This window comes from Podarcis vaucheri (genome assembly GCF_965113315.1).
Source record: "Podarcis vaucheri genome assembly, chromosome: 7".
NCBI classification, from domain to species: Eukaryota; Metazoa; Chordata; class Lepidosauria; order Squamata; family Lacertidae; genus Podarcis; species Podarcis vaucheri.
The window spans coordinates 81,263,481-81,288,486 of NC_138765.1; the positions used below are offsets into that span (position 1 = coordinate 81,263,481).

At 49.3% G+C, this 25,006-nt stretch overlaps 1 protein-coding gene across 2 annotated transcripts in view; it reads left to right on the forward strand.

The window, feature by feature from the left end:
* Window positions 1–25,006, forward strand: part of IGSF21 (immunoglobin superfamily member 21) — a 234,469-nt gene that overhangs the window by 190,145 nt on the left and 19,318 nt on the right. For both annotated transcript variants that reach the window (XM_082230208.1, XM_082230209.1), the window contains 2 exons: window positions 17,338–17,453; window positions 22,291–22,762. In XM_082230208.1, coding sequence (XP_082086334.1) covers window positions 17,338–17,453; window positions 22,291–22,762 — 588 coding nt within the window. The remainder of the gene's footprint in view (window positions 1–17,337; window positions 17,454–22,290; window positions 22,763–25,006) is intronic.

The following is a 25,006-nucleotide window of genomic DNA, read 5'->3' on the forward strand; positions in this document are numbered from 1 at the left end:
ACTAACCCTAATTAAATTTGAAATGAGGATTTATTGCAAACACAAACAGATAGCTCCGGGCAGCTCTGACAAAGCCTTCGGTATCATTACTCAAGATGACCCTTCTGAAGACTGCTTCCGGCGTCGACAGAAGATATTGAACTTACGACCCTTATGTCTCTGCAGGCAGGCGAGAGCTGGCAGCTGCAGACTTCGGCTCTTCCTGTTCTTGATGGGCAGGCTGATAAGGCAGTAGCTGAGAGCAGGCTAGAGCACAGCCAAAGCTCACAGGAAGCACAAATAGGAGCGAATAGATTCAGAGACAACCTCTCAGAACAGAAAGAGGTTGGAGCTGATCCACTAAGTCCGAAGAGTCGGCGAATGGGAGGGCTGCTAGATTGGAAGCAAAACAAGAGATGTAAGCGTCATAAGTTCAATATCTTCTGTAGACGCCGGAAGGAGTCTTCAGAAGGGTCATCTTGAGTAATGATGCCGGAGGCTTTGTCAGAGCCACCCGGAGCTATCTGTTTGTTTTTGCAATAAATCCTCCTTTTTAATTACCTACCCTTACTGTGTTATCAAGCTGGGAACCTGGACTCCTGACAGGTATTATCTAGCACAGCAGTATCTGCACTGACTAGAGGTGGCTCTGCCAGGGGCCCTCCCCCAGCCCTTCCTGGAACTATTGCCTGGTCCATGAATCCCTGTGAAATGTTTGCCTGTGGTGTGTGAGGCTCAGAGACTGTGCCTTGTAAATGAAGTGCACACTCTAGATATGCACAGAGGCATGGCCTTTGCATTGCTAGGATTTATAGCTGTGAAATTGAAAGCAAGGTTTAACCTGCCTTTACTCTGGGTAGAAACAAATGCCCCAATATGAACTCTGCCATTACAAATGTGGGGAGGGAGGGAGGGAGGGAGGAAAGTGGGTTGTTTGCTGTTTTGTATTATTGGGGGTCGGGAAGCAGATGGGTCTTTTGCCAAGTAAGATGCATGTCTAAGGGGGCATTGGCTGTTTAAAAATAAGCCATGTACATGACCTTTAGAGATAAGAACAGGTCGCTGTCTCCCACATGGCTTCCTCAGTAAAAGTCTTCAACCTTGTCGAAAGACATGGCAATAAATGAGGTCACACTTTCCCCATGGGCGGCTGTCCTCCTCCTCAGAGGCATTTGAACCTACAAATCGGCTGTAATAGAAGTGAAGATATATCGGGGGAGAACAGCCTGCCGTAACCTTTAGCGAAGTCTACTACAAGGAGCACGTTCTGTCTCCGAGACAACAGTGTGTTCGCCTCTGCACACGGTGGGAAATAATTGGAGGTGTTATCTGGCCACAGGCAAATTTTGATGTGAAGCTGTACCCCTGACAAGCTGTCTGGCTGCATTTCTGGGGGCTTTTTCTTTGCATTTTGCCACTAGGAGCCGCTAAATGCCTGTCAGATGTGCTGCGCATGTGGCGCCTAGCGGTGAGAAACGAGCATTACAGTCTGCTGTTAGGTAAAGGGACCCCTGACTGTTAGGTCCAGTCGCAGACAACTCTGGGGTTGCAGCGCTCATCTCGCTTTACTGGCCAAGGGAGCCGGCATACAGCTTCCAGGTAATAAGAATAATAAGAATAATAAGAATTTATTATTTGTACCCTGCCCACCTGGCTGGGTTTCCCCAGCCAGTCTAGGCGGCTTCCAACAAAGATTAAAAATACATTAAAATGTCACACATTAAAAACTTCCCTGAACAGGACTGCCTTCAGGTGTCTTCTAAATGTCAGGTAGTTGTTTATCTCTTTGACATCTGATGGGAGGGCGTTCCACAGGGCAGGTGCCACTACCAAGAAGGCCCCCTGCCTGGTTCCCTGTAGCTTTGCTTCTTGCAGTGAGGGAACCAGCAGAAGGCCCTCGGTGCTGGACCACAGTGTCTGGGCAGAATGATGGGGGTGGAGATGCTCCTTCAGGTATACTGGGTCGAGGCCGTATAGGGCTTTAAAGGTCAGCACCAACACTTTGAATTGTGCTCGGAAACGTACTGGGAGCCAGAGTAGGTCTTTCAGGACCAGTGTTATGTGGTCTCGGCGGCTGCTCCCAGTCACCAGTCTAGCTGCCACATTCTGGATTAGTTGTAGTTTCCGGTGACCTTCAAAGGTAGCCCCACATACAGCACATTGCAGTAGTCCAAGCAGGAGATAACTAGAGCATGCACCACTCTGGTGAGACAGTCCACAGGCCAGCATGACAAAGCCACTTCTGATGAACCAGAGCACCTCACAGAAACGCCATTTACCTTCCTGCCAGAGCGGTACCTATTTATCTACTTGCACTTTGATGTGCTTTCGAACTGCTAAGTTGGCAGGAGCAGGGACCGAGCAACGGGAGCTCACCCCGTTGCAGGGATTTGAACCTCCGACCTTCTGATCGGCTAGCCCTGGGCTCAGTGGCTTAGACCACAGCACCACCCACGTCCCTATTTTACCTCTCTATTCCACTCTATTACCTCAGATGCCACCTGGAGTCTGGGCACCACAATGTAAGAAGGATGTTGGCAAACTGGAACACACGCAGAGGAGGGTGACCAAGATGATCAAGGATATGGAAACCGAGCTAGATGAGGAATGGTTGAGGAAGCTGAGTATGTTTAGCCTGGAGAAGGGAAGGCTGAAGTGATGCAATAGCCATCTTCACATTGCCAAAAGCTATCAAAAAGAAGGCAGAGCCAGCTTGTTTTCTGCTGCTCCAGAGGGTAGGACACAAACCAATGAATTCAAATGACAAGGAAGGGGATTCCAACTCAACATCAGGAAGATTTTATGATGGTGAGAGCTATTTGAGAGTAGAACAGACTCACTTAGAATCATACCTACAGGACCGCCTCTCCTGGTATGTCCCGCAGAGGACCTTACGGTCTTCAAATAAAAACACCTTGGAGATCCCAGGCCACAGGGAGGTTAGGTTGGCCTCAACCAGAGCCAGGGCTTTTTCGGCCGTGGTCCCAAGCTGGTGGAACACTCTGTCACAAGAGACCAGGGCCCTGCGGGACTTGACATCTTTCCGCAGGGCCTGCAAGACAGAGCTGTTCCACCAGGCGTTTGGCCAAGGCACAGCCTGACCCCCTCCTTCTGTAATCCTCATAGAACTCTAGCCCAATGGTTGCCATTAATTTGATTCTGAATTGATTTTAGAATGTATTTTAATTAATTGATTGTGATTTTATGTAAATTGTGCTATTTTTACGGTTGTTAGCCGCTCTGAGCCCGGCTTTGGCTAGGGAGGGCAGGATATAAATCAAATTTTATTATTATTTATTATAGAATTGTAGAGTTGGAAGGGACCTCTAGTCCCACCCCCAGCAATGCAAGAATGCTGCCCACAACCATCCCTGGGTGGACTCGAACCATCAACCTTCTGATTAACAGCCAGACATGCTGACCAACTGCACCACATGAAGGTGGTAGCCTCTCTTTCCTTGGAGGTTTCTAAGTGGAGATTGCATGGCCACCTGTCGGGGGTTCTTTAACTGCAGTTCCTGTATTGCAGGGGACAGGACTAGATTGCCTTTGGGTGCCCCTTCCAACGTGACAGCTCCGTGATTCCATAAGTGTTAGTGCTGCAGCATGCAATTCTGCTGGATATGTAGGTCAGCTCGCAGGGTGGGCTGTCAGTATAAATAGAAAGTGCAGCCTCGTATCTTCGGCATTCTGAGACATGTTAATGGGGGGGGGGGTTTCTTTCAAGCCAGTCCACAAATCAGGAAATGCCCATTTCCTCTTCCCCCTCCTCACTACCTCCCTGGTACTGTGAGTGTTCACAGTCATTCTCTACCGCCACCCCTCTTCTCCTTCAATGGCTCTCCCTCCCTCCCACATCATCTCAATTGCCCTTGGGTTTCAAAGGAAGGCTGGTGACCCCATTCTCCCCATGCCAGCTGCCTCAGCAGGAAAAGAGAATAATTCATCCCATAATGGAAAGCCAGGTCTGGACCGAATGAGGTAATTAACCAAGGAGCTCCTGGGAGAGACCTTTCTGTCTTAAAACATCCTCATAAAATAGAGCGGGGGCCGCAGAAGTTGCACTGTGTTGAGACTTAGCTGTGCCCTTCCCGAGTTGCTTCCGCAGTGGAAGAGTCTGAAGTGCAGGATCTCACCATGGCTGCCCCTGTGCCTATCCCAACCCCAACCTCAAATCACAGCCCAATTCAATACCCAGTTTATTAGGAACAGCGATGTGGTGTTTGCCCTGCTATGTGTGTGGCATCATACTGGATTCATAAAGGTAAAGGGACCCCTGACCATTAGGTCCAGTCATGGCCGATTCTGGGGTTGCAGCGCTCATCTCGCTTTATTGGCCAAGGGAGCCGGCATACAGCTTCCAGGTCATGTGGCCAGCATGACTAAGCTGCTTCTGGCGAACCAGAGCAGCACACGGAAACACCGTTTACCTTCCCGCTGGAGCAGTACCTATTTATCTACTTGCACTTTGACGTGCTTTTGAACTGCTAGGTTGGCAGGAGCATGGACCGAGCAACGGGAGCTCACCCCATTGCAGGGATTCGAACCACCGACCTTCTGATCGGCAAGTCCTAGGCTCTGTGGTTTAACCCACAGCGTCACCCGTGTCCCATAAGGAAGGTGTAGGCCGGTAAAGAAACTACAGTTAAGATACTGACAAGAATATTATCTGAGAAACCATAAACTTGTTAATGTTTTTAAAATAAACTTGGTGTTGCTGTTTTTTTGGTTCACTTTTAACAACTGACTGGACTCAGTGTTTTACCAGAGAGTAACTGGTTGGTGGCAGCAGGGAAGCAAGCCCAGTGGTGGCACAGGGATCAATAGACCGTTAAACGTCCGGGGACCCTGTGTGATCGCCACAAGTGGGTTGTCATAAAATGATAAGCTGGGGTCATTCTCTGTGCCGATATTTTGCAAACAAGGGGGGGAACTTGAAAACCTTGCTATCTCCTCATTGGCTTGCCAGAGCAGGGGAGAGCCATCAGTTGCCCTGCTGTTGCAGTGATTTATGTCCACTCTTCTGCTCTGTGTGGAGGGAGGAGAGAAAGTCCTGGAGTTGCTCTCCCTTCTGAACCCCCTCCACTACATTGCTGTGTTTCCATCAGGTGTGGGGCAGGTCCCAACCTGGCTTCAAAGGAATTGAGAGCTTCAAGCAAACTCCCAAATCTTCCTTTGCTGGAGCAAGGCATACTCACATTGCCCCATCGGCTGCTATGATCCTTGTTTCTGGATCATAGAATTGTTTGAGGGGTCAGCAAACTTTTTCAGCAGGGTGCCGGTCCACTGTCCCTCAGACCTTGTGGGGGGCCGGACTATATTTTGGAAAAAATAATAATGAACGAATTCCTATTCCCCACAAATAACCCAGAGATGCATTTTAAATAAAAGCACACATTCTACTCATGTAAAAACATGCTGATTCCTGGACAGTCCATGGGCCAGATTTAGAAGAAGATTGGACTGGATCCGGCCCCCCAGGCCTCAGTTTGCCTACCCATGAATTATAGACTTGGAAGGGACCCCATGGGTCATCTAGTCCGACCCCCTGCAGTGCAGGAATCTCAGCAAAGCATCCATGATGGATGGCCATCCAACGTCTGCTTAAAAACCTCTACGGAAAGAGAGTCCACCACTTCCTGAAGGAGACCGTTCCACCGTCCAAACAGCTCTTACTGCCAGAAAGTTTTTTCCTGATGTTTAGTTGGAATCTCCTTTCTTTAACTTGAAGTCATTGATTCGAGTCCTACCCTCCAGAGCAGGAGAAAACAACCTTGCTGGGGGTTGGACTACATGACCCCTGGAGACCCCTTCCAGCTCTACAATGGTATTATTCTAGGACAGATAGTTAAATCTCACCCCAGCTATCCATCACCAAGCATCTTTTTGCACCCAAGTGGTTTATGTACAGAGGCTCCGATTCAGCTCCTTCATGGCTCATTCCCCTTGATTCCTCTTCTCCTCCTCTTCACTCCCCCCGTCTCTCTCCCCAGCTCTGTTAATTTGTTCCTCCACTCTTTCTGCCTCCTGGCCCTGGATCCTCCATTAAATCACCTGGGAAGAAGAAGATGGCTCTCTGCCTGCAGATTAGCCCCAAAGCCCCCTATTAAAGCGGAAAACCTCCCAGGCACTGCCTCTTGTTCAATCTCTGCAGCTTTAAACTTACAAGCCTCTTGGTAATGAGGCAAGAGGCCCAGTTGGCAAGGGTGGGGAGGGAGGCAATCTCGAGGGGGGGAGCGGAGAGGAAAGAGGGAGATCCACAGAAGCCGTATTGCCAGCTGTTTTCTGCAGCAAACGTTGAATCATAGAATTGTAGACTTGGAAGGGACCCTGAGGATCATCCAGTCCCACGGTTCTCAACTTGTGGGTCCCCAGATGTTGTTGGACTACAACTCCCATCATCCCTGACCACTGGTCATGCTGGCTAGGAATGATGGGAGTTGTAGTTCAACAGCATCTGGGGACCCACAGGTTGAGAAACACTGATCTAGTCCAAACCTCTGTAATGCAGGAATATGCAGCTGTCCCATATGGGTCTCGAACCTGCAACCTCGCCATCATCAGCACCACGCTCTAGCCAGCTGAGCTAGAGGTTTATTTTAATTTTTTATTTTGTACGATTTATACACCGCTTCATTGCAAAAGTGAAACCCCAGCCCCTCTCCACAAAACAGCTGACGAAACAAGAGAAAGCAATAAAATTATTACTTGGGGTGGGTGGGGGGAAACAACAGCAGCAGTTTAAGACTTTTTAAAAGATAGCAACAGAATAAAACTCTCGTCAACTTCTTGCCCTAGCAAAAATGCTTTTGGCAGGCACCGAAAAGACTGCAGCAAAGGCTGGTTATTAATAAGCAAGGAGTTCCAAAGTGTAACCTGTTGTTCCTGGGGTCCAATAATTCCCATCATTTTGAGCTAGAATGGGCCTGTGGTCAAGGGCAGCAGGGGAGTCCAATAATTTTTGAAAGACCCCATTTGCTCTCAACTTCCCTGTACATAGGACGTTGCCTCATACCAAGACAGACTTGGTCCATTGAGTGCAGTGTGGCGCGGTGGTCTAAACCACAGAGCCTAGGACTTGCCAATCAGAAGGTCGGCGGTTTGAATCCCCGTGACCGGGTGAGCTCCTGTTGCTCTGTCCCAGCTCCTGCCAACCTAGCAGCTCGAAAGCACACCAGTGCAAGTAGATAAATAGGTACTGCTGTGGTGGGAAGGCAAACAGCATTTCTGTGCGCTCTGGTTTCCATCACAGTGTCCCATTGTACCAGAAGCGGTTTAGTCATGCCAGCCACATGACCCGGAAAGCTGTCTGTGGAAAAACGCCGGCTCCCTTGGCCTGAAAGCGAGAAGAGTGCCACAACCCCATAGTCGCCTTTGACTGGACTTTACCTTCCAGGAGTCCTTTACCTTTACCTTTTTACCTGCCAAATAATAATAATAAGAACAACAACAACAATTATTTATTTACTTACTTACTTACTTACTTACTTACTTACTTACAGTGGTACCTCGGGTTACATACGCTTCAGGTTACAGACTCTGCTGACCCAGAAATAGTACCTCGGGTTAAGAACTTTGCTTCATGATGAGTACAAAAATCGTTCTCCGGCGGTGCAGCAGCAGCGGGAGGCCCCATTAGCTAAAGTGGTGCTTCAGGTTAAGAACAGTTTCAGGTTAAGAACGGACCTCCGGAACGAATTAAGTTCTTAACCCGAGGTACCACTGTATTTGCTTGTTTGCTTGCTTGCTTGCTTGCTGCTCATCTGACTGGGTTGCCACTCTTGGCGGCTTCAAACAAATTAAACTCATTAAGCACAGTCAAACATCAAACATTAAAAACTTCCCTGTACAGGGCTGCCTTCAGATGTCTACTGAAAGTCAGATGGTTGCTTATTTCCTTGACATCTGTACCTGGAGATGTCATTGGGGATCGAACCTGGCTCCTTCTGCATGCAAAGCAGATGTTCTACCAACTGAGCTATGGCCCTTCCCAGGCAACCCAAGCTGAGATTGCTTTTATTTCCCTTCCCAGGGACTGTACAGAATATTTACATTTGGTTAAAGGAGTAGGGAGCTAATGCTTTCTTCAGTCGAATTTGAAGGGATTGGGTTGAGAGGTCAGTGTGGCGACGCCACGCCTGGCTTCCAAAACGAGCCCTGGAATGTTTAACGCCTGCTCATAACATTTGTAGCTGTGCAAGTTAGGAGACATTAAGAGCAATCAAATCTTATGCTTCAGGGAATAAAATCATCACCCACTGTGGATTTTCCACCTTCCCCTCCGCAGGCAACATCGCGTTGCTGCATTAAATGTTTATTTTTTCCTTCCTATGCTGCATCTTCCCCCTTGTAGATGCTGCAGAGGGCTTGGCTGTGTCTTAATGGAGGTGCTCTCCTTGAATCTATCGGTGTTCGCTGGTGATGGATGGAGCTGGTTTGGCGGTAGGGATGGAGCCCAACAGCAGGTGGCGCCAGAGGCAATGACAGGCAGATGCAATGAACCCAAGCTTCATCCCCACCCTCTTCTTCCCCTTGACTGATCTCTAGGGCAACGCTGAGACGGAGACCACATTCACACCATCCCTTTAAAGCACTGTGGTGTCACTTTTAAACAGTAATAGCTTCCCCCAGAGACTTCTGGGAACTGTGGGATGTTTAGGGTGCTGAGATTTGTCAAGAGCCTCCCCTCCCTCCCAGAACTAAAATTACCAGAGTTCCCTGTGAAGAGGGATTGTTTGTGTGGCGTAATGGTTGGAGTGTCAGGCTAGGACCTAGGAGATCAGGGTTCAAATCCTCACTTGGCCATGCAGCTCACTGAGTGATCTTGGGCCAGTCACTCTCTCTCTCTCTCTCTCTCTCTCTCTCTCTCTCTCTCTCTCTCTGCCTAATGTACCTCAAAAGGTTGTTGTGGGGATTAAATGAAAAGAAAGGGAGGGGGCGGGATATAAATGAAACAAACAAACAAACCAGTCTGGGAATCATAACTATGTGGACGAGTGGGGATTCGAACTCTGGTCTCTCCCAGTTCCTCATTTGACACTCTAACCCAGGGGTAGGCAACCTAAGGCCCAAGGGCCACAAGCGGCCCACGGGGGCGTTTAACCAGCCCACGAGTCACCCCCGAACCAAGCCGCCCTTTTGGCGAGTCCCAGCGTGCTGCGCTAAACCAGCACAGCGTGGCACAGGGACTCGCTTCTGTGGTGCCAGAAATCGCATCTGCACATGCTCAGACGCCGGAAATCGCATCTGTGCAGATGCAGAAAATCGTGTCTGTGCAGATGCGGACACTGGAAGTCATGTCTGCGCAGACACTGGAAATTGCGGCCGCACGTGCAATCCAGTCCACAGAGGGATCTCTGCTAGAGTTAACCGGCCCAGACAAGGTAAGCCTTGCTGACCCCTGCCCTAACCACTAGACCCTGCTGACTTTCTACACACTTTCTACACAAGTTGCAGCTCCCATAATTCTTTGGGGTAAGTCATGGCTCTTTAACGTGGTACCGTAGTGCTTTAAATGGATGGTGGAGTTGTGGTCTAAGGAGGAGGAAACAGGCAGGCAGCCCCCTACCTTTCCCCAGACTGGTTGTAAGTAAGAAGGTGGGCAGAGGGGGGCATTGCCCCATTTTCCCTAATGCACTGCCCCTCCCCTGGGTCTCCATGCAAGTAACAGAGCCACATTCTCCCTTTTTTTGGTGGTGGTGGTGAGGTCTGCCGTGCATATCTAAGGGAAGATGAAAGCATGCGAATGGGATTCCTGGGGCATATCTAGGGAGTTTCATGCTTTGCTAAGATGGGATGCAAAATCTGCATGACAGCTGAGAAAAAGCTGTGCAGAGAGAGTATGTGGGAATATATATGATGAGGACCCTCTCTGCTGTGTGAACTTGACTTAGCAATTTGATTGACAGGAGTGTGGTTCAGCCACCAGCTTCCCCAAAATGTGGGTGGTCTGCCCCTCTGTGATTTTGAAAAGAATCATATCTCTGTTATCGATTCATCCTAGTTTTAATGGAGACTTGAAACTGACAAAGCTGCTTTAGAGCTGGGTGGGTGTGTTTGTGCGTCATTTTGGGGGTGACTTCTCGGGTGCTAGCCAGTCAGTGCACAACAGCTTCAGCTGCAGGTTTTCTGGAGCAGAGTTTACAGCACCACACTAAATCAGAGTTGGAAAAATCCACATGTGAATTGAGGGCAGTCCCAGACAAGCCTTACTGCTCTCAAGGTGTTGCAGCCATCTTCACTGAATGTCATCTGTCTTCATTCCGAAACATCAGCTGAGATAGGGAGACGTCTGCTTGGCAGCTACTCTGACCCCAAACCTCCTCTTCTCCACCATTGTTGTTTAGTCGTGCCCGACTCTTTGTGACCCCATGGACCAGAGCATGCCAGGCACCCCTGTCTTCCACCGCCTCCCACCATTTGGTCAAACTTATGCCGGTAGCTTCGAGAACACTGTCCAACCATCTCGTCCTCTGTCGCCCCCTTCTCCTTGTGCCCTCAGTCTTTCCCAACATCAGGGTCTTTTCCTGGGAGTCTTCTCTTCTCATAAGGTGGCCAAAGTATTGGAGCCTCAGCTTCAGGATCTGCCCTTCCAGTGAGCACTCAGGGCTGAATTCCTTCAGAATTGATAGGTTTGGTCTTCTTGCAGTCCATGGGACTCTCAAGAGTCTCCTCCAGCGCCATAATTCAAAAGCATCAATTCTTCGGCGATCAGCCTTCATTACCACCTCTCCAATTTACCTTGGGACAGGGGCCTATTCCAGGGTGGGTTCGTGGAAATCCAGCCTCTGCAATTAAAGGCCAGGTGCTGCTGAAAACTTCAACAGCAGCGTTCATTGACACAGGGAACCATGGGGAATACAATTTCCCCATGCTTCCCGATATCAGCTGCTGCTCCTGAGAGCATCCATCACAGTTTCTCCTGCAGATCTTTCCTTTGAAATCTTGCAGGGGAGATGTTAAATTGGAATTGGCATTTGTGGTTGGACAGGAGGGAAGAGAGAAAGAAAGGTAAAGCTCCATTTGATAGACAACACTGACTTTTCTTGTCTGTTGACTTTCTCCTCTGTCTGCCCTGATTGGTGCTGGGGAGGGGGGAATCTAGCAGTGACATAATTAGATTCTGACATCTCCTAGGTCAGGCAGGATGGTTTACACCTCCCCTGTTGGTTGGTTCTAAATTTAGCAGTCTTCAGCATTAGGTAAAGTTTCCTTCCTCCAGACGGCACCTTTAATTGGTCATGATGTGTGACTTCATGGTCCAGGGAGCGCGGATGTGCTCAAGGGATGATTTAGGGGAGCGGCGAAGGTTACTGGCATTGCATCAGGAGTGGATAGCGCCGTCGGGCATTCATTGGGGAGGCTGCGGTGTCCAGACAGAAGGACTCGTGCAATAATTGTCTTGGCTAACATGACACATCGTCTGTCCCTTATGGATGGTGTCAGTGGCTGATGATGAGCTAAACAGGATGTCACTTTGCTCATTAGAAAGTGCCTGGAATACAGGAAGATCCTAAAAGAGAGAGGCTCGCAGGGGAGCAATAGCTTCAGGGCCTACCTAGGACCCTCGCACCTACAAGACCGCCTCTCCCGGTATGCCCCGTGGAGGACCTTAAGGTCCATAAATAGTAACACCCTAGAGGTCCTGGGCCCTAAGGAAGTCAGATTAGCCTCAAACAGAGCCAAGGCCTTTTCAACACTGGCGGAACACCTGGTGGAGTGCTCTATCTCATGAGACCAGGGCCCTGCAGGATCTGATTTCTTTCCGCAGGGCCTGTAAGACAGAGTTGTTCCACCTGGCCTTTGGCTTGGAATCAACTTGATCCCCTCCCCCTCTTTCCTTTTTCCTTTCTCCTTCTGTGATGGAACTCCTATATGGGGACTTCCCTGGCTTTTTTTCTGGCCCACGTAGGACCAGTCTGGATAGTTGGCCTTGGTGAAGACTTGACGTTTTCATCCCCTCCAAAAGTTTTTGATTTGAGTTCCTGCTGAAAGGAGGCTGCATTTTAATGTTGTATTTTAATCTGGTTTTTAAGTTGTATTTCAATCAATTGTTTTTATACCTGGTGTTAGCTGCCCTGAGCCCGGTCTTGGCTGGGGAGGGTGGGGTATAAATAAAAATTATGATGATGATGGTGGTGATGATGATGATGATGATGATGATGATATCATAAGAAGAACCTGAAGGGTCAGGTCAATGGCCCATCGACTCCAGCATCCTGTTCTCACAGTGCCAACTATGGGAAGCCCAAGCACAGCAGAACTCTCCCATCCTGGAGTTTCCAGCTTCTGGCATTCAGAAGCATTGCTGTATCAGACTTTGGAGGCAGAACATAGCCATCATGGTTAGTAGCCACTGATAGCCCTCTCCTGCATGAATTTATCTAATCCTCTTTGAAAGCCATCCAGGTTGGTGCCCGTAGGTAGATGATGTGTGAGCCTCGACCTCCCCTGCTCTTTCTGAAGCAAGACTGCAGAAAATGCATCCCAGAGATGACAGGAGCACAAATCTTCCGAGCCATGCATCTGTTGCGTTCCATGTAGCTGTCGCTCCCTCCTGTTATTTAAACCCCCAGCCGGCTTTTTCTGTGTTGTCATCTATTTTTTCCCCCTCCTCCACCTTACCATAATTCTCTCTTCCTCCATTTATCCATCTCTCATCTCTAACTCTTTCTCTCCCCCCCCCAACCCTCTCCTGCAAAATGAGTTCTGGGATAATTTCTCTTCCCCGTCCCTCCCAGTCTATCTTTCTCGCATTGTGACACAGATATACAGCCTGGCATTTGGGGACTTGCTTCTCGCTTATGCTGGGGGAGGAGGAGAGTATATATATAAAATTACGGGGGCCTTCGGAAGAAAGAGATACGATGTGACCAAACATGGCGATTTGGGAGTCCCTCTTGAGTAGTTGGTTAAAACTCTGCCTTAGGGTTGCAAAAACGTCTTCAGCCTGAAGGCATCCTCCCAGGGCGCCAAATGGGTGTGAATTTCACATTGGTGCAACAGGCTAGTTTTGATACACTCTCACAAACCCTCTCCATCCTATATCTGTGATGGCCTGGGAATCTGATTCAGAGGCTGAACCAGAGGAACCCCAGCCTGCACAGGAGTCCCCGCCTCCAGGGCCGGCTGAGCTGGGGCAGGGCCTTGGATCTGAAGTGCCTGCACCTGTGCCAGATCCTCAGAAGCAGGCACCAGGTGATTCCACTCTGGCTCCGGAGGTGATTGAGGACACAGTGCCTACAGGTCCGCCTCTCCCAGCCCTGTCTGGGGAAGGTGAGTCTCCCCCTGGGTCCAGTAACCCTCCAGCCTCTCCTGAGCTGCAGAGGCTCAGGGCAGAGAGGCAGAGGGAACTGGTTTCTCCCAGGAGGAGTGCTCGCCTTAAGGCCAGGGGAGGCGGGTCTCCTGGGGGGCCGGGACCGCCCCTGGCCTCAGAGAAGATAAAGGCGAGTCAGCCTGGTCCCAGGTTGCGGGAGCAACATCGTTGAATACCTGCTTCTGCCCGGACCCAGACCTGTCCTTCCAGAGTTCCCGTCCCCGCCCGACTTCCTGCTTCGGACCCTGCCTCACTCTTTGTGAACTGTTTCCAGACTCGTGACCCAGGACTGGACTTTGACCACGCCAACGGTAACCTTCCCCCCGGGACCAGCACAATATCCAAGCAAACAATATTCATTCTGCTTTTTTTATATACCGATTTTTTTGCTCTATAAGACTCACTTTTTCCCTCCTAAAAAGTAAGGGGAAATGTGTGTGCGTCTTATGGAGCGAATGCAGGCTGCACAGCTATCCCAGAAGCCAGAACAGCAAGAGGGATTGCTGCTTTCACTGTGCAGCGATCCCTCTTGCTGTTCTGGCTTTTGAGATTCAGAATATTTTTTTTCTTGTTTTCCTCCTCCAAAAAACTAGGTGCATCTTGTGGTCTGGTGAGTCTTATAGAGCGAAAAATATGGTATATAGATTTTTATTGTTTTTTTAATATATCATTTCCAACAATCATATAACATAACTTCTCTTATACAATGTTTTAGACTTCCATCAACACCTCTGATGATTTTCCGTTCTTTATCACTCATTCTGCATTTCTCAATTTCTCTCTTACTCTTAATTATCATTAACTAATAATTCTCCTCATAGTCTTTCTTGCAATATTTCAGATAGTCCTCCTTACAAAACTTCTTGCAGTCCTACTAGCGTAATCCGTTCATCACAATTACTTTACAAATAGTTCGTATATTTACTCCAGTCTTCTAAGAATCTCTGGTCCTGCAGGTTTTGAATCCTTCCTGTTAATTTATCCAGTTCTGCATAGTCCATCAATTTCATCCGCCATTTTTCTTTCATCGGTAATCTTTCTTGCTTCCATTTTTGTGCCAGTTAAGCAAACAATATTCATTCTCAGAGTTCAAGGGCCCGTCCAATGGATTCAAATGGTAAGAAAGGAGATTTCAAATAAACATTAGGAAGAGCTTTCTGACAACAAGAGCGGTTCACCAGTTGAATGGACTCCATTGGAAGGTGGTGAAATCTCCTTCAATGGAAGTTTTAAAGCAGAAGTTGGGTGGTCATCTGTCAGAGATTCTTTGCATTGGCTTTTTTGACCCTTATAGTCCCTTCCAATGTACAATTTTATCATCCTGTGACCCCAGCCAGGCAAAAGCACTCAAGGAAGTTGTGAAGCAAGACCTGCAGAGAACTCCAAGGACCAGATGGAGAGGTCTGGAGGGCCACATATGACCCTATTTGCCCCTGATCTATGGAGGAAAAATAGCTCAGTTGGTTAAAGCAAGGTTTATTTATTGATTTATTGAATTTATATACCACCTTATACCCGGTGGTCTCTGGGTGATTCACAGAATAAAATCACAATCTATAAAATCAAAATAAGAACAATAACCCAATAGCACACACACACACACACACACACAGAGAGAGAGAGAGAGAGAGAGAGAGAGAGAGAGAGAGTTTTAAAATGGCATAGGATGCCAAACAGATCAACCAAAGGCCAGGTTAAAAAAGAACATTTTTGCCTGGTGCCTAAAGGTGTGTAATGAAGGTGCCAGGTGAACTTCCCTGGGGAGAGCATTCCACAGACAGGGAGCCACTGCAGAGAAGGTCCCGCTCTCGTGTTGCCACCCTCTGGACCTCTCGAGGAGGAGGCACACGATGGAGAGCCTCGGAAGATGATCTGAGGGTCTGGGTGGGCTCATATGGAAAGAGGCAGTCCTTGAGGTATTGTGGTCCTGAGCCTTGAGGTATTGTGGTCCTGAGCCATTTAAGGCTTTATAGGTCAAAACCAGCACTTTGAATTGAGCCCAGAAACTCATTGGTAGCCAGTGCAGTTGGACCAGGATCACTGAAATATGCTCAGAGCATCTTGCTCCGGTGAGCAACCTGGCCGCTGAATTCTGCACTAGCTGAAGTTTCCGAATCGTTTTCAGTAGTTAGGCCATCCCTGTTCAGATAAGGGTGTAGCTGGGCCACTAGCTGAAGCTGATGGAAGGCACTCCAGGCCAGTGAGGCCACCTTGAGGTTGCAGGTTCAGTCCCCGTATGGGACAGCTACATATTCCTCCACTGCAGGGGGTGAGACGAGATGATCCTCAGTGTCCCTTCCAACTCTATGATTCTATGTAGATGTGAAAATATTCAGTGAAATGTAGGGTCGAGCCTTTAAATGCTCCTAGAAATATTCCCAGGAGAACACCTTATGCTCCCGGGGATCCTACGTTTTCCGACTCAACAAGTGGAGCACAAGGGGTGAGGCGCAGTCTCTAAAACAACATAAACCAGAAGCACTTATTTGTGCCCACATTGACAAGGGTGACCGCTTGAGCATTGTCGTTAGAGCTGGGAAGACTTTATAAAGTGTTTTCAAATACAATTGCTGTACAGATCCCCCCCTGGGAGATGTCTGTAGGGAGATGGCCAAGTGGAACCAAGTGTGTGCCTGTTCTCTCTCCAAGGTTGTTCGATATTTTTGAGGCGGAAGGAGGCAGAAGCACATGGCCCATAACCCTCTGCTCCAAGCCGAAGGCTCCGATTTCCCGGGCAACACTGTGTTGCAGCTCAGGAAATCCCGCCGGAGCGCCAGAGCGCGGGATGGAGTTCACGGACTGTCGCCCGGCATAAATCAACCACTCGCTCTCTCAATTTCGGCATAACGGCTGTAGCGGCGTTTGCCAGCTGGGGCTCCCAACCCGCCAAGCTGACCTGCTTTCCGTCATCGGGGGCTGGGATTTCTTTGCAACTGGCTGGCAAAACTTACAAACATCAGGACAGAATAAGAGCCTGCTGTCCTCTTCTCACAGTGGCCAACAAGATTCCTGGGGAAAACCAGAGAAATTGGATTTGAGCACAAGAGCAGTTCTCCCTTCTTGTGGTTTCCAACAAAGGGCGTTCAGAAGAAGTGCTGCCTCCAACCATAGAGGCAGAGCCATTGTGGCTAGTGGCCATTGCTAGCCCTCTCCTCCTCCATGATTTTATCTCCTCCTCTTTTATATCCAGAGAGACGCAGGTGGCGCTGTGGGTTAAACCACAGAGCCTAGGACTTGCCGATCAGAAGGTCGGCGGTTCGGTCCCTGCTCCTGCCAACCTAGCAGTTTGAAAGCACGTCAGAGAGCAAGTAGATAAATAGGTACCGCTCTGGCGGGAAGGTAAATGGTGTTTCTGTGCGCTGCTCTGGTTCGCCAGAAGCGGCTTAGTCATGCTGGCCACATGACCCAGGAGCTGTACGCCGGCTCCCTCGGCCAATAAAGCGAGATGAGCGCCACAACCCCAGAGTCGGTCACAACTGGACCTAATGGTCAGGGGTCCCTTTACCTCTTATATCCATCTAGGTTGGTGGCCGCCCCTGATTCCTGCAGAAGTGAGTTCCATAGGTGAACTATGCTCTTTGCAAAGAACTGCTTCCTTTAGCCCAGGCGTCAGCAAACTTTTTCAGCAGGGGGCCAGTCCACTGTCCCTCAGACCTTGTGGTGGGCCGCACTATAATTTGAAAAAAATATATGAACAAATTCCATGGCCCACAAATAACCCAGAGGTGCATTTTAAATAAAAGGGCACATTCTACTCGTGTAAAAACATGCTGATTCCCAGACCATCCACGGGCCAGATTTAGAAGGGGATTGGCCGGATCTGGCCCCCAGGCCTTAGTTTGCCTACCCTTGAGCTAGATGGAGCAATTCTCTGACTCTGTATAAGGCAGCTCACTTTGCTTCTATTTAAACCTTAGTTTCCCTACCCCTTCTTTTGTCTTTCCTGAATCTTCCAAGGTGTGGGTGGCTGGGTCCTTTCGGTGGAGTATGATACCAAGGAACAATTGAACTAACTATCAACTATCTTCCTCTTGCTCCAACAGCCCCTCCCATGTCTATCTCGGTCATTGCTGCAGACACACCAGCTCCCTTCAGCCGCTACCAGGCTCAGAACTTCACTCTGGTCTGCATCGTCTCCGGTGGGAAGCCTGCCCCAATGGTGAGTTTTGGCAAGGGCAGTGAATTGGGGAGAGGGCAGAGCATTCAAGGAGGTTGGCCCATATGATCCCTGGGGCCCTTCCCAACTCTACAATTCTCTGATTCTACCATTTTAATGGGACGCGGGTGGTGCTGTGGGTTAAACCACAGAGCCTAGGACTTGCTGATCAGAAGGTTGGCGGTTCGAATCCCCACGACGGGGTGAGTTCCCGTTGCTCGGTCCCAGCTCCTGCCAACCTAGCAGTTCGAAAGCATGTCAAAGTGCAAGTAGATAAATAGGTACCACTCCGGCGGGAAGGTAAACGGCGTTTCCGTGCACTGCTCTGGTTCGCCAGAAATGGCTTAGTCATGCTGGCTACATGACCTGGAAGCTGTACGCCGGCTCCCTCGGCCAATAAAGCGAGATGAGTGCCGCAACCCCAGAGTCATCCACAACTGGACCTAATGGTGAGGGGTCCCTTTACCTTTACCTAAAGAAAAGCAAGATATTCTGGGATCAAATCAGAAACCAGGACAGCTTCTGCAAATCCAGGACTGTCCCTGGAAAATGGGGACACTTGGAGGGTCTGAGAGAATCGCTTGCTCCCTATAAGCAGCCCTGGTCAATAGCCCTGCTGCAGCTCTTGGAGCCTGTTGACATTTCTGATCCCCCTTGGCTGATCCTTTTTTTTTTAAGCCTAGATGATCCCCTCAGCCCACCATGCTGAAATATAGATGAACAGGGAGAAGAGAGTTGCAGAGGCAACCGCAACCAGGCTAATGGAAGCGTTTTGTTGCCTAAATGGGTGCCTTCCAACTTACAATTCTATGATTCTATGAACTTGCATTCCTTCTGTGGGCCATAAGATCAGCTTCATATCAGTTTCCTGCTAAAGTTGTGGACCAGGTTCGTAGAATTGTACTCTAGTCCAACCCCATGCAAAGCAGGAATTGCAGTTGAGGCCCAAGCTAAAAGGGGACCCATTTGGAGGGATTTGGGCATTGGCCAAGTTGGGCTAAGCCAGCCACAGATTACTGAGGGTCAAGTTGGGTCCAGAGCTATCAGGGCTTTTGTCAGACAAGAAGGAGCGGCAGGCACTGGGTGGGAGCACCCCATGAAGAGGCCAAGATACCCCTGATCTCCGGCTGTGTCTCCCCAGGAGAAGGTAGGAGCCCGACAATGCCGGCTTCTCCTTCCTGCAAGAACAGGATCAGTGCCTCCACTGAACAGCTGCTCAGTGGAGACTTCGATCCTGTGGGTGCAGGCTGCTCCTTTCCAAATGGCTTCCATGTGGATCAGGGGCACCAGCTGCTGGGGGCCAAGCCCTTCTGGGGCCCCTGAAAATTTTGGGGGCAGGGGGCCACCACCTTGTGTTCAAAAAACGCAGAGACAAAGCTTGGGACTGAATGTGGCATGGCTCCAGTGGTTGGCACCTTCCTGAAGGTCGATGCAGCCTCCCTCTCCCCTCCTCCATGGCTCCAGGATGTGGGATGTGAAACACAAGAGCAGTCAAGTACAACATTCCTAGAGTGAACATGTTTACACATGGGGAGGAACATTTGTCCAGCCAGCAGGTAAACTTCCTGTTTCCTTCTGGGCTGGGACAGACTTCCTGTGCATGTGACTAGAGGTGGGCGTGGCCTCACCTGTGCAGGTAACGACAAAAGCACAGGGCAGGGCAGCCATTTCTCTCTCTTTGACTACATGCATCGAAGAAGCAACATCTGCTTAGCCAAAGATGCTATCTTGGGTTCCAGCCAAGAGAGGACAAAGGGACTGTCTCCTTATGAGATAGTTTCCAGGTGTATGTTACTTTTCTAAGCTACCGGTAAGTCTGCCTTCTGGGATCTGATTGTGAACAGAATGTGAGTAAACTCTTTCTATACTTTTATAGAAGACTGTGTCGTGTCTTATCTTTTATGAGGGAATAAGGGGGAAATACCAGAACAGTTATTTTAGAGGCTTTAGCGAGCCTGAGCAAACGCATCCGCTGCAAGTTTAAAAAGGGGAATGTTACTCTGCTAAATTGTGAAGTTGTTAACACAAGTTGGAAAGGCTATAATCAGACAATATATATCCTCTCCTGCATCCCTGAACATTCCCACACAGGAAGAAGTGGAGAAGGAGCTGCCAGCCATTGCAGCCATGTGACCACCGTGCTAGGCTTTGCCCCCAGCTCTTCCTGATGTCCTGATGTCACACGTGCAACATTGACACCCTCCCATTGCCCTTGCAAGATGGCGCTCTGCATGGAGGAAAGTTGCTTGTGCATCAGCCCCCTGCAGGATCGATGCCTCTGCACATCTGCTGTGTAGAAGAGACATCGACCCTGTGGCTGTAGGGTGCCCATTCCCTGCAGAGCAGCCACTTGAATTGTCCTCCCTTCCTGTTAGTCGAAGGCAACAGGACAGACACCCCCCCCCTTCTTGAAGGACCTCTATTTTAGGAACCCCTCCCTAGAGAGACCAAACTGGCTCCCTCCTTGCTGCCCTTCCTTTGGCAGATGAAGACTGTTCTATTCCCACAGGGTCTTGGGAACTGACTGTTTTTTATAAGGAAAGGGCTTTCAAATAGAGCCGTGCTGTTTTTATCATCTGCACTATATCATCTTTTATCATCTGCAATATATTTGTGGGAGTTTTTTTTAATCCCTTTTAATTCTATTGGAGTTTAATTGCTTTTTAACTGTTGTGTGCTTTTAGCTTTTTGCATTTTATGTGCGTTGTTTTAAATTGTGCAAGCTGCCTTGTGTCCCAGTTTGGGAAAACAATGGAATATAAATAAATACAGTTCTACTTCTGTTCATCATCATCCCCCCAGCAATGTCGAGTAGATGGAACCAACAACTCAGTGACAAGGAGCGTGTCAGCCTAGATAGCTCATCTCATTAGAGAGCGGTGCTGATAATGGCAAGGTTGCAGGTTCGATCCCTGTATGAGACAGCGGCATATTCCTGCATTGCAGGGGGTTGGACTAGATGACCGTCAGGGTCCCTTCCAATTCTATGATTCTATGTTTGGCATGTTGAAGGCCCCTGGTTTGGTCTCTGACACCTTCTGGCAAACATCCCTAGAGAAGCTGCTTCTAGTCCAGTGGTGTGATTCAGTATGAGCAGTTTCCTGGGTTCAGGAGTGAGACTTGGCTTCCCATTTCCTATCTGTAAAATGTGGATGGGGGAAGCAAAGGTGGCCAACCTTTTCAGGCTGTTGTGAAGCAGAACGAGATCTGTCCTGTGCATCAGTTTGCATGCTGTTAAACGGAGTTTGGAAAATGATATCTTCCTCTGCGGTCCCTCTGGAGATGTCTAGAATTTGTCAGCTTTTTTTATTTTCCTCCCAGACTCATCCCTCCCCTCTCTCTGCCTCATCTCTCCCCTTGTGGATTCTCTTTTATGCAAACACGCAAGAGATTTAAAGTGGGGAGGCGGTGGGAGAAGTGGGGGGGGAGAGAGAAAGAGAGTTGAGGATCTAAGGACCCCGAGACTTATTTCTGCTTATTCGTTCCGATGTTTGAAGCATCTGAATTTTTTTAAAGGGAGAGAGAGGTGAGAGGAAGCCTTTTTCAACAAACGTATACTTAAAAATAAAATGCAAACCACACACTTATCTGCAAACATTCCTGCGGCCGTTTCATTACCACCATGACATCCGGAGCTTGAAAGGAGCTTTTGATAAAGGAATACAATCTTCTCTTCAGAGAGAGACGTTCAGAAATATTTTTAACAGGCGTTGCGTCTGCAGAGAAACCGTCCTCCGAGCTACACAAACACACTCTTGCATGCACCTCTGCAGACTGGCACCCTCTTTGCATGCATACCTGTGTGATCATGTAGTCACAGTTCGGGGTTAAATAATGTGGATGCCACCCTACCGATGTTGTGGGTCTCAGCATCAGGACCATCCAGGACAGCTCAGGGATGCCAGGGGTCCAGAAGCATCTGGTACCCAAGTGCATTCTGGGAGGTGGCCACATGATCCTGCTGGGACAAGGGGCTCCTGGGCCTAGGAGCCACTAGGGTGAAGGTCCTCTCTGGGGCCTCAGATAAAACTCAAATGTTCGTTGTCCTCTCCTGTGACTTAGGGAGGTTGGCAGATGCAGAAATGGAAATGGAAATTTGATATCCGCTTCCTTGTCCCATGTCTGCAACAGAAATTGATGCAGCAGGTGTGATTGGTATTTGCTGCTGTTGCTTTCCACCTACAAATGACACGTAATTGATTATGCTCCTCCCTCCCAGTTTCTATTGTGTTTCCTTTGCACCAGAATTCACGGTGTGGAATAACGTAATGACAGCGCAATATACACTAGTTATTTAATTTCGCCACAGTGAACAGTGAGGTGAATAGGGAAGGCCCTGGCGGAAAGTGAACAGCAGCAGAATGGAAACAGGGCTGCGGGGCTGTGAGAGAGAAATGTTAGCGGGGAGGGGGTCTCCTAACAAATTATCAGCTTCCGTAACTGTTGAATAGTGGGTAGACATGGCAGACGGCACAGCGATTTCTCCAAAGCAGCTCTTTATTTTGTAAGCTGGAACAGAACTGAACAGCAAACAGCTCAGCCGGCCTGCTTTTATAGGCAGCCGGCTGTCAACATTGTAGCAACAACAACCCAGGGTTTCCGGCCTAAAATAACTGACGTGGACCTGAGTGAAAACTATCTACAGTATCCCCCTGCTGGCCCAGGGTGAGAACTTCAGTACATAACAGTAACAAACTACAACTCCCAGGGTTCTTTGAGGGAAGCCATGGCTCTTCCAAAGTGGTATCGGAGCGCTTTAATGGCGTGGTGTGAATGTGGCCTGTATTTCTGCTCTTGAGAAGGAATTGACTGCAGTCTCTTCCCAAATTTTCGCCTCCAGGTGTACTTCAAGAGAGACGGGGAGCTGATTGAGGTGGTGCCCCTCACAGAAGCCCCCATTAATGCCGCCGGGTTGCAAGACGGCCGGGCCTCCCGGAACCTCTTCCACCGAGACATGGACGACACCAAGATGCAGAAGTCGCTCTCCCTCCTGGATGTGGAGGACCGGGGTGGCAGGCCCTACACGGAGGACCCCTTGAAAGGCCTCACACCCAACCAGGGACTTTTGTTCAGCCCAGCTACGGAGATCATCCCAGAGACTGTGGTGAGCCGGGAGTTTCCGCGGTGGATCCAGAACGTGGAGCCCATCTACTACTTCCACCACACCCACATCCCCATCAGCGATGGCACCGTGGAGGTGCGGGCCATGCTCATGTGGACGCTTAACCCCCAGATAGACAATGATGCACTCTTCAGTTGTGAGGTCAAGCACCCTGCCCTCTCTATGCCCATGCAATCCGAAGTGACGCTAGGTAAGATGGATGGCCACCATGGTTGGTGGGAGAAAGTGGGATGGGCACATGGGAGTGGGTCAAACCATCTGGAAGTGGACCTGGAATGGGCACTTGGGAGTGGGCCGGTCCACCTGGAGGTGTACGTGAGATGCACACTTGGGAGTCAATTGAAACATCTGGAGATGAATGTGGGATAGGCATTTTGGAGTGGACTGACCCATCTAGAGGTGATTACAGCAGAGCTGTCTGCTGTCTGCTCTGCGCTGGTGCACCGAGGACTAGGTCTAATGGGCTCCAGCTGGAGGAGGGTAGACTTTGATTGGACCTATGGAGAAACATATCTGTTGCAACAGTGGTTTGAAAATGGCATCAGTTGCCTAGGCTAGGGAAGCGGGGCCTTTGCTGGACGTTTTCAAGCAGAGGTTGAACAGGTATTTGTTGGGGATGAGCAAACTCTGGATTCCTTGTAGTTGTATGGATGTAATGATGTACATGCACACAAGGGCTGTCACATGGAAGAGGGAATGAGCTTGTTTTCTCCTAATCTGGAGGGTAGAACCTGAACTAATGGCTTCAAGTTACAAGAAAGGAGATTCTGACTAAACATCGGGGGGGGGGAATCTGACACTAAGAGCTGTTCAACAGTTGAACAGTCTCCCTTGGGAGGTGATGGACTCTCCTTCCTTGAAGGCTTTTAAGCAGAGGTCACGGGTGCTTTAAAAGGGACACGGGCGGTGCTGTGGGTTAAACCACAGAGCCTAGGACTTGCTGATCAGAAGGTTGGCGGTTCAAATCCCCACGACGGGGTGAGCTTCCATTGCTCAGTCCCTGCTCCTGCCAACCTAGCAGTTTGAAAGCACGTCAAAGGGCAAGTAGATAAATAGGTACCGCTCCAGCGGGAAGGTAAATGGCATTTCCGTGCGCTGCTCTGGTTCGCCAGAAGTGGCTTAGTCCTGCTGGCCACATGACCCGGATGCTGTACGCCGGCTCCCTCGGCCAATAAAGCGAGATGAGCTCCGCAACCCCAGAGTCGGCCACGACTGGACCTAATGGTCAGGGGTCCCTTTGCCTTTACCTTATGGATTCTTTAGCTGAGATTCCTGCATGGCAAGAGGTTGAACTAGATGACCCTCAGAGTCCCTTCTGACAGGACCAGTGGTCAACGATGATGGGAGCTGTAGTCCCAAAACATCTGGAGGGCCGAGTTTGCCTATGCCTGGTATAATGTGTTGCAGTATTCTAACCTAGAGGTTACCAGAGTACAGGCAACAGAAGTTGGCTAAGCTTGCCTGTTGGGCCACCAGCTGAAGCTGATGGAAGGCACTCTACACTACTGAGGCCACCTGAGCCTCAAGTTACAGCAATGGCTCCAGAAGGACCACCACCACCCCCCAAGCTATGTACCTGTCCCTTCAGAGGGAATGTAACTTTATGGATGACTTTTAAAAGGTATTACACCGATTCATGGAGCATTAGGCTATCAGTGGCTACCAGTAATGATGGATGTATATTACTTCCAGGATCAGAGGCAGTCTACCTTTTAATTTAAGTCGCTGGGGATCGCAAGAGGAGAAAGCTGCTGTTGGACTCAGGCCCTGTGTATAGACTTCCCTTTGCGGAATCTGGGTACCCACTGTGAGAACAGGATGCCGTTGGCCTGATCTAACAGGTTCTCTATATGTTCTTATAACAACCTTTAATGCATTCTAAGAAGTATGGGAAATTTTATTAAGCGCCCAGCACGCATCCCCACTGTGAAATTCCACATGAATTCCCCCTCCCACCTCACACACAGGCCAAAATGATTGGCCCAACACTCGTTGAGATTTGAGCGTATTTCCGAGGGAAGCAAATTGGTGTGGCACCAGGAAGGCGCTCTCTTTCAAAAAAGGGGTCCTTCCAAGCGTACGGTCCTGGAACTGTTCCTTTTAAATTAATGAAATTGCCTTCCTTCCTCCACCACCCTGCAGCTCCACCTGCTTGTACTTTCCTTAGGTCTAATGGGCTCTTCAGACCATTATCAGCCATCTGAGATTGCCTCATCCAGCTGAGATCTCTTGTCAGGCATAAATGATGGTTCCCTCCTCCCTTCCGTCCTACACATTTCGTTCCTCCGTTCTCTCTTTCCTTCTCATTAAAAAAAGAAGGCAGTTATCTAGAGTGTGAGCACAGACCTTCGCTCTCCTCCTCCTTTGTTCTTGCCTATCATTAGTGAGCAAGATTTGAGCTAACGAGCCTTGGTGGACTGCAAGCCGTGCTGAA